At 40.1% G+C, this 12,281-nt stretch overlaps 1 protein-coding gene across 14 annotated transcripts in view; it reads right to left on the bottom strand.

Annotated features, from left to right (window-relative positions):
• Positions 1 to 12,281, bottom strand: part of SOX6 (SRY-box transcription factor 6) — a 460,580-nt gene that overhangs the window by 51,214 nt on the left and 397,085 nt on the right. For all 14 annotated transcript variants that reach the window (XM_082193371.1, XM_082193374.1, XM_082193373.1 and 11 more), the window contains 2 exons: positions 9,959 to 10,139; positions 5,983 to 6,167 (listed from right to left, as the gene is read on the bottom strand). In XM_082193371.1, the coding sequence (XP_082049497.1) occupies positions 5,983 to 6,167; positions 9,959 to 10,139 (366 nt within the window). The remainder of the gene's footprint in view (positions 1 to 5,982; positions 6,168 to 9,958; positions 10,140 to 12,281) is intronic.

Raw genomic sequence — 12,281 nt, forward strand, 5'->3', positions numbered from 1 at the left:
CTGTGCCTCACTTCACACCATTTGCTGTCAGCTGCAGGGATGAAACAACAAACAACGGGGCTGCATCACATCATACTTTCCGGGCCCCTCTTCACAAAGGTTGCCTGAAACCAATTCTGAGTAGTTCCCACCTCCCCTGTCAGCCATAACCCACCCCATTCAGAAAGGCTCCTGAACAATCATGAAAGGCATATTGGTGGGGTGCAGGAGGGGGGAAGCGAGTGAGAAAATTATTCTCCATGGCCCCCTTATGTGTGTACTTCAAAGAATCCAAGCAACAGAGAGGAATTCACTGCCGCACCCTTCCAATTATTTCATCAGTGCAAGCATTTCTGTTTGCCAATTCCACTCTCTTCCCCACCTCACTGCCCTGGGGATTCTGCTGACCCTCCAGAGAGGATTTGGGTGTAATGTTCCATTTTAAGGCTGGGAAATTCGATAATTTGGTTGGAAAACTTCAAGAGGTAGGACCTGAACTCATATGAGGAACCTCAACATTCCATAAGTGAGCAAGCTGAATGTTCTCTGCTTAATGAGAAGAAGAAATTGTTTTATTAAATAACTACCTACAGCAGTCCTCTGCTTCCAGCCCTGCCTCCTAGCTGGGCCTAGCAAAAATTGCTTGCAGGACCGTTGGCTATCTATCTCTGACCCACACACAACAAGAAAGGAGAAAGAAAGAGAGACTGAGTGGCAGCACCTCTGTGCTTCTTATAATATCAAGTTAGGTTGTCAGTTACAGAACTATCTTTACCACTTTTAATGCCACCCCAAGGAAAAATTATACAATGTACATGCGCTTTTTGTTGCTGCAATGGCAATCTGCATTTAGCCTAGGTGCAGAGAGGGAGTGGGAATTGCTTAGGCGTTTATTTGCCCAGTTCTGTGCTATTTGCTGTCTGTTTGAAGCATATGTTTTAGCAACACTTTGTTTATATGCAGGAATCTTTGGAAATGCTCAGAAGGAAGACTAAGACGCCTCTAAAGACACAGGGTGGATGACAATGGAATAATGATGCTAACATCACTATGCCATGTTCTTCCCTTGTATTTACAATAACTGCTGTGTTTTCCTGTGATTAATTCTGCCTCAAGGAAGAAAACAAGTGCTGCTTGCTGCTAGTGTCAGAAAAGCAGCATTATTGTATGCAAAGTTACATCAAGCCCGGAATAAAGGAATGTGCATGACAAAAAATTCACACATACTTCAACCAGCTCTTTTCCTTACAAGAAAAGATCACATTGGAGATTAGCAATATTTATACCACTTCAAGTATGCCTGGTGTGGAGTCTGAGTAAGATTTGGAGGGTGGGGGACCCCATCTGGCTGTGGCTTCCTTTTTCTCAGGGCTGGGATAGTCCGGTACCTGTCAAGGGCCCTGCCCCACAAGAGACTCATTGGCAACCACCAAAGCCCCTGTCCTTTGCTGCTGCTTCTCCAAAGGAAAGAGGGAGGGAAGGCACCACAGCTGATTCCACCTTCCCTCTTCCTCTAGGTGTCAGCAGGGACTGGATGGACACAAGTCTCCATACAGTGGGAGAGACTGAGGCAAGGAAAGCAGTAGTGATGGTGGTGAGGAATGGAGTGTGCTAAAGGGGATGGTGGACTGAGGATGGGGTTCCACCAAAGACATCATGACCAAGGGTCTGCTAATAACGCTGACGGACGAGCAATCTTTTGTACATCAGAAACATGGGTGTGTGACTTCAACCTGTCTCCTTCCCCGTGTGCCTGGTCTAGCTGTTATTGCTGTTGCGATGCTCCTAATCATGTGTTTCAGAGGGTGGGAGGTTGTGTGTCAGCGGGTGGGGGGTGGGGAGATTGGATGCAGTGGCCAGAGAATGAAGTGCCTGGGAGGGTGAATGAGAGTGTGTATGTAACTGTGTCACTAGATGACTTCAGAAACAAAACACTCAACCTTGACCACTTCTCTATTTTTAATGCATGGCCAACCACCTAGATTTGGTCCCTGTAGAGGCCTGCCATGCAGCAAAGAAACACGCTGAGATCCTGCTAGGGCAAAGTAGCTGGTGGGGTGGTAGAAGCTGCATGGAGAAATTGGTGGGCAGGAAAGGGTTAAGCACCCTTCTCATACCTTCTGTTTCTTCACTGCAAATTCTGCCTTCCCCTTGCCACCTTGTTCAGCACCCACCCAGGTTCCCAGACCAGAGTCCACCACTAAGCAGGGTATTAGGCCTTAAGACTGCTCTTATTTCTTAAGGATTATGTATTTATATAAAGGATAACTTTCATGAAAGCATCTGAAATTAGGCTATTTCTAGCAGTGCTATCACCACAATATTTTTAAATGGAACCACAAATGTAAACCTGTTTGCTGAAAGTCTCCATGACTACAATATCTCTTTTAAAAGACACTGCTAAAGTCACAGGGCTCACCTTTCCATAAGATGCTCCATTCTGCATTTCTACATGATCAAATTCTAATTGCATCAGATACATTCGGCACAGCACTTCAGCGTGTGTGAGCGGTATTGTAATCATTTAGCTATTCAAAAGAAAATTTAATTCGTGATCAGGCCGCCAAAAACAGCAGTGTGGCCCATTGTTCTATATGGGGGGAGCGAAACTGATTTAGAAATATTATATATATATTCCAAGCAAACATGGTAATTAAATGCATATGAAGAAGCCAAACCTTTTCTCTCAAAACTGTGTTTGCATACAAAAAAGAGCAAGAAACTCCCATGCCATGATATAAAAGCAAACTTAAGACAAAGCCTCACACACTGCAGCTGAACAATGCGCTTTGGTTCTCATGGCTCAATATTATTAATCCTATGCCTAATTTAAATACTGTCATACAGCCACATATATTTGAATTAGCCATGTGACTCAAACAAATTGCAAGTGTCCAGCATGCTTTTAATTTCTAATAAAAGGGGGCAGTATTACACCAGTGATGTTTCAAACTGCCCAAATATTTGTTAAGAGAGCTGATGAAGAATCAAAAGGATTTGAGTGTTTTACAGAATTGTAATTGTTATTTCTTGGATATGCATGCAGAAAGGTAAACTACTGGGTTTATTGTTGGAACAAATATTTTGCTTAAAGCATTGCCCCTGAAATATAGCTTGAAATTCTGGTGTTTAAAACTGAAGCTAGAAATTGAAAAGCATCAAGAGCAAAAATATGAAGACATGCCATTTAGAAAAGGCTATTAAAACTAAGAAAAAGGCAAAGAATGCATTGCCAGAGAGGACAGAAAGGAGAAATATATATATATATATATCTCACACTCTGGATTATGGTAATGTTCTCTACATGGGGCTGCCTTTAAGAGAGCCCAGAAGCTTCCATTCATCCAAATGTTTGCAAGTCTAACTATATATCTCCAATCTCATAGTAGCTCCATTAGCTTTCGATTTGCTTCTGGGATCTCAAAGTGCTTATTCTAGCCTTTAAGGCTCTATACAGCGTGACATTTTGTGGCAGTTTCCCCACACAATCAAAATCACATCACCTAATTGTCAACTTTTACGTTTTTAAAAACACACCTTTACTTTTGTATAAATCTTCATAAAACTGTAAGATGCTTTTAAAATTAGTATAATTAATGCAAAGAAAAATGGATTTAAATGTGACAATTCAAAGGCAATTTACAGCTAGACTTCAAAATTATGTGGCTGAGCTTGGGAGAATATTCCTTCGCAGTTTCAACTTTTGAATTGTCACATTTAGAGTTTCAAGTTTATTTGAACTAAAAAAAATCCTGCAAATGGTCAGTCGAACTTCGCCACCAACTGAATTCTGCTTGTCAGGCAAACAGATGGTGGTTTTTTTGTTTGTTTTTTAAAAAAGATTTATCATTAGCTGGTATTTGAAGAAGCAAACCTAATGATTTAGATGTGAATCTTCAGAAACCCCTTTTGAAAAGAAGTACTGAAAATTGGTCTAGGCAAAAGACAACTATTTCAAAGATGTATTACTTGATTTTTGATGCACTGGTATGCATAGATGTTTGTAGCCGGATTATCAATATTCATGTAGTGTGTGGATCAGTCTGCCCATGATTTAGCAGCTTGTCCTGTGAAATTCTGTTAATATAAGCACTGTTTTTCGTAATACTATAGGTGTCTATATAATTCTAGAGGCCGGTGGAATTAGCTCACAGTTTTCAGTGCTTTTCACAAACATAGGTTTATAAACAAGCCCTAAAAGCTCCCCATTCTGATTTGGGGTCAGTTTGGAATCTGAAGTCTGGACTTCCAGAGATCCTGTTGACCTTCGTCACACATCAAACCTTCAGTTCTTTCATGTTACAAAGAATTCTTTCACAGAGATAATCTGTATTAAATGAGTTTTAAAATGCTATCATTTAAACTAAAGCTTGTGCAAATAAATATTTATTAGGTTATGAATTTGTTTTGCAAACCACTGTTAATCCTCTAGGGGCAAGGGGCTAAGCAAATCCCTTTTACAGACACAGACCCTTTTCCCCTTGTTGTTCTGAGAAATGTAATAAGGCAACATATAAAATGCAAATGAAAAGGCATCTTGTCTTTGAGAGTTCTATTTGCAGGGTTATTTTCCCTTTGTGCATGCAACTATAGGCAATGAACCTCAGAACCCTACTCTCCTCTCGAGGAAACAGTTTGAAGGCAGCTGCCAGTGTCACAATCTCTTGGCTGCTGACGAATATTGTTTGGATATTGTTTGGATTAAGAGGAAAAATCAATACAACTAAAATTTAAAAATCTATAAGCTTTTGTTGTGATGAGACTGGAACAGATCACTGCAAGAAAGCAATGGCTGCAAACTATGGGCATGCTGATCGGAAGTTATTTCTTATAAGGCTGAAGTCATCACGGTGCTCTGCAGACAGGTTTTTCCCCATCTTTGTTTTCATACCAAATGACTGCAGTACATACTTTATCTCACTTTAACTTCTCAAAAACCCTTTGAGAGAGGATAAAGTAGAGTAAATTGTCCCTTAATCATCACACTTGTACCAAGTCTCAAACCAAACAGCCTATCAACAGCACCATATTAGTTACTATTCCTATTCAACTTTCCCAGAGCACTTTTAAAAATCAGTACTGGAAACAGATTACTCATTAAAAGGCTATGACCATTCTGACTCTAAAATTCACAGAAAGACAGACGTCAGACTGAAGGTTGTGTTTATGGTCCCTCCCCTTTGTCCTAATTCAGCATGAGAAAATGGGCACAGCTCAGTGGTAAAGCACCTCCTTTGCATGCAGAAGGTCCCTGCTTCAATCTACAGCATTTGCAGGTAGGCCTGGGAATATGCCCTGTCTGATATCCTGAAGAGCTCTTACCAGTCACTGCTCACAATGCTGAGCTAATGGATTTCATGCAAGGCAGCTTTGGACAGCAGTTTGAAAACTATAGCCTAGTTCATATGCAATGATTCTGGCTGAGGATTGCTAAATTGGGAACAAGCATCGTGTCCATGTGCTCACCCTCCTCTGCTTCTGTCATGGCTACTTAAGACCAGATATTTCCCTTTTAGGTAGGCTAATGCATTTGGAGCTCTTTAATACAGAAAAATAAGAAGTAAGTGGTGACGTAACAGAGACTTATAAAAATTTTGCATGACATGGAGAAAGTGCATAGAATTTCCATAGGCATTAGTTGGCCACTGTGGAAAGAAGGATGCTGGACTAGATTAACTTTTTGCTGCTCCATCAAGGCTCTTATGTCCACTCATTTCATCAGACATGACTCCCCCAGCCCAAATGCTAGTATAGATGCCCTATGATGATGATGATGATGATGATGATGATTTTATGTTTGGGAGTCTAAATTTCCTTCTTCCTGTAAGAGGAGGAAGTTTTGTCTTTTTTTAAAATAGAACTATATGACATAGTGAATAACTATTTTGTCAGTATCAAAGATGATTAAAACTAGAAGCTGCAACATGAGGTTCAGAGACCACTAGCTGGATAGAATTGCAAATAAAAATGAGCAGAAGAAATGACAGGAGAGGAATATAGTACCTTTTCAGTCCTACAGTTGTTTAGACCCATGTTATTCATGGCAGGAAGTTTTCCATCAAGGCCATGATGATGTTGTTGCTGCTCCCGCTGGATCTGTTCTCTCATCTTTCGAGCCTCCTGAATGGCTTTCATGACTGTATCCTGGTCCCCAAACAGGGCAGGTGAGTTAAGACTGGAAAGGATGTCTGGAAACAACAAAGATAATCTTTATTTAAGGATATTTTTGAAAGCAGTCCATTAAAAAACTTCCTCTTTGTTTGCATGAAAGACTGAACACACCCAACTAATCGTTGCAGACCACCTACTTATTCCAGGTGATGCAAACTTAAAAATACCCTACTGCTTCCATCTGTCAATGGAATACCATGAAGAGTGTGAAGAGCACCTACTGAAGCTCCGTATGAGCTTCCCAAATCTGCTCTAGAGGGTTTGGGGATCCTCCAGGGCAAATTTTAAAGAGATGGAGGACTGCAGGTGATGAACACTCCCACAAAGTTGGGTATCACCCTGTCTACTGTTCATTAAATACATGCACCAATAAGACATGGGCATAAATCCAGATTTGTTTTCTGCCCAGATGAGTGTCTACTTAGCTACAACTAGTCCTCTTAGAGCTGTCAGTATAGCACAGCCAATACTAAATGGCTTACTGAAACTATTTCATAACCTAGAATGGCTTGCCATAAATTCTTACAATGCATTTATAAAGACGAACACATGTATTTTTTGTTTTTATATTTATTTTATGAATATATACTTACATCATGGCATTATGTTTGCATAATGCTACAACTGTCTATATTTATTTTTAATAGCCCTCCATGAATTCAGGTGGGTAGGACAAATAACGGAGTGGCCCCTCTTTTATTTTCTCCTCACAACCATCTTGCGAGCTAGCCTAAAGATCACTTTGCCTGTTGCCACTACACTCACCGATTTTATCATGTTGTTAAATAAAAGATTTGAGAGTCTTTTATTGAAGGAAGCAGGGAGGGGACAATTTTACCCAACAAGATAACAGTGGTTTGCCATCACACAAAACACCTAACAAAAGGACTCTGCCCAATGAAGCAGCATTTGGGTTAGGGCATGAGAAAAGCAACCAAAATACCAGGTGTCCAGGTAAATACTATGTGAATTTTAAGTAGTCTTCTGTTGTGATTGTATAATTCTGGATTCAAGGCACTCTAGTCATGGAATGGCATGTTACAGCATGTGTGTGAGTGTATGTGAGATAGCACTTAAATAAAAGTCCAGAGCTGTAAATATACTGAGACAATACATTTTGATTCAGTTCTGATTGAGAAACAAGTCAGGGTAGGAATTAAATAAACTCTCATTGCTGTTGCAGATGAATTTGAGTGTAGAAAAGAATAGACTTCTGGAAGGGTTTTCTATGTTTATACCAAAGGACAAAAATCATTCAGTGTTTGTTGGAAACTTGATGTCACTGTGCTCTTGCCCAGCTTAGGCTCACGGAGGAGGGTAGGGGCAACCAACGCCTGTTTCTGTAGACTGCCCATTTGGCAAGGACAAAGTCTGAATTACTGCAGTGTGCTCTATGGAGAGCTGCTTGTGAAGTGTGCTTGGAAAAACTGGCACAGAATGACTTGGCTAGGCTATTTGCAGGGGTCATATTCAGGGACTTCCTTTCTAAAATACAAACATTGGTTTCCAATTTGTTTCCAAGTCCATTTCTAAATGCTGGCCATGGCCTTTAAAGCACATTGTTTCAGGACTAGGATATCTGTAGGACTACCTTCTCTCATATGAATCTACCTGCCTACTGCCCCCCCCCCATATGCCTATTTGGGACCAGGAGTGGGCTGTGCTGACTCTGGAACTCCCTCCTGAGAGGAGTCTCATCATAACCCTCTCTTACATAGATGACTGCTCATGTTCCAAATGATCCTGCAATGTTGGAGAACCCCATACGAAATGATACGAGTATTTTCAGGTTCATAAACTTGTTTCCATCTTTATCCAGTATTTAATAGTTCTAGGTCATTACCCAGAAAAGTATCCTGTTTCTTTAAAAACTCTTATCTGCTTCCTAACCTGATTCCTATTGTGCATTCACATCTACTAGCAGAACTTTCCCTGGTTAGCAACAAATGAACAATAGTTTCTGACTCCCAACAACAGCAGATGAAACTGAAAGTAATATATATATATTTCTCTGCTGTGGTTGGCTTTGTACTAATCACTTATCAGTCTCAGTGTTCCTGTTCTGTGAAATATGAATGTTAATTGCCTTCCTTTGGCCATGTCCACTAGACAGTTTTAGAGTTGTGTTTCAAATCCCCAACATGAATGTAGATTTGTACTTGGATATATCATGTCTGGCCTGTGTCTGGCTTAGGGGACACAGTAAGCCATTCACTCTACCATCTAAGACTAGCACCTGGCTCTCGTTGATGGACCTAGACAAAAACATAATGTAAATCCCACAATCCAGAAGTCTGCCCACCCCTGATTTACAATTGGTTCCAAATTTTTTTTAGGGGGGTGGGTGGGTTCCAGCTCAGTCCACTGTCCAGAGGGAAACTGTGGCAGTTGCTACTCCTCTTCCTTCCTCCTGCCACTGCTTTCTCATTTGGAGAGGGCAGTTGAACAGTCAGCAATAGCAATAAGTAGGGGAAGGAGCTGGCTCCAGGGATCAACAGTTGGCTTCCTCTAAAGTGTGAGCCTTGTTAGAGTCCCAACAATGATGACTCCTGATGCCAGCCATGACCAAACAAAAGAGAGGAGGTGGGGAAGGAGAAAACAGCAAAAGAAACATCATTTCTGGAGCTCTTTAAAGAGATAGAAAGGTTCTGCAGGTTATGACTACCTCTGTTGGCTACTGCATACAGGAAAATTGAGAATAGGGGTGTGTGTGTGTGTGTGTGTGTGTGTGTGTAATGATGATGATAAAAATAAGGTAATGATATAGAACAAAATGCAAACAGCTGTTCTTTGCATACTGTACAGAATGCTTATATTCTCTTCTTCCATGTCCCAATAGGATGGTATAAATTCTATAATACAAACTTGCTATATCATCGTTTTGAAAAATAGTGAAAGCACCTAAAAATAAAATACCTACAGAAAGTATTTTTTCTGTCTTGCTGAAACCATAAATGTGATTTCTTTTGCACTATAGAAACCCTACTTTTAGGTCACTCCTGTAGAGACACCAAAACCTAGTACTGGAGGAAACCGTCCCTACATGAGGAAAAGTACTGTGCTGTGTGGGTTTTGGGGTGTCCTGCCCTTGTGTGAACTGTACCACCAATCACATTTCCACCACAACAGATTTTCAGAAACAAGCAGGAGCTGTTCATAAGGGTGTGCGCTTGCACATGAGGGATGTGCTAAATCAACAAAAAGGGGGGTTTTTTAAGTGAAGCTTTAGAAATCAATAGCCTCAAAGGACAGTAATTTGTTTCTTTCCCAAATCAGGAGTGGGAAGAAGCTAGAAACACTGGTTGATGCTGCTGGAGTACAAAGCTCAGGGTTGGGGAACATGTGGGCTTCCAGTTATTCCTTGATTACAACTCCCATTATCCCTGACCACTGCCAATGATAGTTGGGGGCTAATGGCTGCTGGCATCCAATAGCACCTGGATCTAGCATCTTCTGACTTCAGTTTACTGCAAAGCATGTTGGGCTAGACAGACATTGGTCCGTCCGTCCCAGCATGGCATTCTAAGTTCTAAAGCAAAGCTGCATACCCAGGCTCAGCTAACATAGATAATTTCAAGAAGGATAATCTTGTTCACCTGTGGCAGGAAAAGCAAAAAGAAAAAGTCTTGTGGGCACTTGAAACACTAACAAATATATCATAGCATAAGTTCTTGTGGAGTTGCATTATCTCATAAATGCTAATATAGTGTGAGCATGCACTCAAGTAGTTCACTATGTAGACCATACAAAGCCTGCCAGCCAGCCCATTCCTCTGCTAAATCCCCAGCATTTCTCCCCTTCTGAGTACCTAGAGAAGATCCTCTTCCCAGAGTTCCACCAATAGGGCTGGGGATTCCACTTTTATTGGCTGCATTCACGGGGCTGGTTTTACTAGTAGGGAAGAGGTTCTGTGTTGGTGACGTCGGGGATTTGACAGGTTCCGCTGTCTTAGGTCTGGCTGAAAGATTCAGTGGCTGTGCGGCATCATCCTAAAAGAGTTTAATGTAAATAATTATTAGAAAAAGACAAATGAAACACATTATCACTTTGGAAGCCACAGCTATTTTACACCTCCTAGACAATGCTGCATTTCCTTGCAATAATAACAAAAGAAGCTAATTATCTACACTCCTTGAAGATTCAATGAAAGGAAAACCTCATTAATTTCTCTGTGCTATGCCTCTATTTACATTAACTATGGAGCTGGATCATTCTTTTTGGCAAATTAAAATTTGAATTAGCTCGCATTACTGCCTAATTTCCTAATGTGTTTTCTGAGATCTAAATTAACCCAGGGCATTTACAAAGAATTATTTAAGAAAAATTCTAGCAGCTCAGTTGTGTTGCTTTACTGGGCCTATTTGAAAAGTTATTGGAACTATAAAACAGACTGTATATATGTGTGTGAATGGTGGGGATATGGGTAAAATTAAACAGGAAAAGGTACTTAATACCTTAAACATTTATATTTGTTTACCCCTAGATATCCTTGACTTTGTTTTTTTTGTACAAGACTTTTTGGTCACAATATCTTTGTGAAACATTTCTGCATTCTCCCCTAAAAATCTGGAGAGAGGGGGGAGAGAGGTTGTTACTGCCGCGCTAGCACTGCTGAAGCATTTGCCCCACTGTAGGGCAAATGGATTTTAATGCCAGAATCTATGTGGTATGTCTTACAGCAATAGAGTGCAAGATCAAGTTATTAGCTATTATGTGGATCAGACTGGAAAGTTTTAAGGAATTCTGTTGCAATCTGCAGTATTGTCTATAGCTACACAACATGATGAATGAAAAAGAAAATATACTGTATTGTGATCTTAGAATTCAACAGGCTATGCAAAGCAAGGCTTATCAATATGTTTACAGTTTTCATTAAAACATCCCATTCTTATCTTGTGCATCATACAGCTTGACATAGTTCAAGTGGAACTAGATACAGTTGTGCCTTATTTTTCGAACAGCTTAGTTCTTGAATGTGGAAGTCAAACGGACTTCCGGAAAGGATTCCATTCCACTTCCAAGGTACGACTATATATGATTATTGTTAAATATTACAAAGGTCAAACTATACTTTGGGGATGTGTTTTACAGCACTTTTAAAAAAGCACTAAGGTGTCAGTCTCTAATTTATGGCATGCATGTAAATCTAGACAAGGGAAATATAAATTTGGTACTGATATAAGCAGATCCATAGTCATATAATTATAACTATCAGGTATTCACTCGTTTTGTGGTGTCTTTTGTACAAGTGAAAAGAGGGGAGATGGGGCTGGAGGAACTCACATAGCAAAAACCTGTGCACATCTACTCTTATGAAACATCTAACTTCTGGGAAAGGAAAAATCTAAGAAACTTGTTCTTTTGATCTAGCACTCCCCTTTACAATACAACCTCACCCTGTTCATTGGAGAGCTTGTACCCTGTGTTGAACTTGTTAGCAATCAGCCAGGCACAGCATTTTTGGAATAGCAGAATACTGATTTTCTGTAATTAAAATGAAAAGAGCCTGGTAACATGGCTCTCTCATTTAAAATATGCCCAAAGCTGAGATATGCTAGATATAAGGGTGCATCATCTATATTTTAGCAGACAGCACTGAACACTTCAAAGCTTAGAAATATATGAAAGGATACAATAATGCAGTCCATTATCTTATCATTGCCATTCTTCTTGCTGTCAAGTAGAGATTCTGCATGGTACAACTTGTCATATATAATGTATTAAATCGCCCAATGCAACAAATAAGTAACTATTTATAATACTGCACTTACTCTACAGTTTATGTTATTTCTAGGCCATTGCTATATAGGCACCCCTCTTTATTTGTAGAAGTCACATAAAATATAGCTTTTTCCTCAGTCAGTCATATGTGATTAAGTGAGGGAGAAAGTAATATGAGAAAGCTTTGAGGACAATGACATTAAGAACCTATTAAACATATCCTTATCACTGATGTTTTGGGGGGTTGGCTGTGTCAATAATAATAATAATAATAATAATAATAATAATAATAATAATTTATATCTAGCTCACCTTGCTGGGTTGCCCCAGCCACTCAGTCCTCAAAGTCCACCCATACAAAGATCTCAAGCCCATCATGGATCTCATCCTTGTCCACATGCATAAGGAGG

This window comes from Podarcis vaucheri (genome assembly GCF_965113315.1).
Source record: "Podarcis vaucheri genome assembly, chromosome: 1".
Classification (NCBI taxonomy): Eukaryota; Metazoa; Chordata; class Lepidosauria; order Squamata; family Lacertidae; genus Podarcis; species Podarcis vaucheri.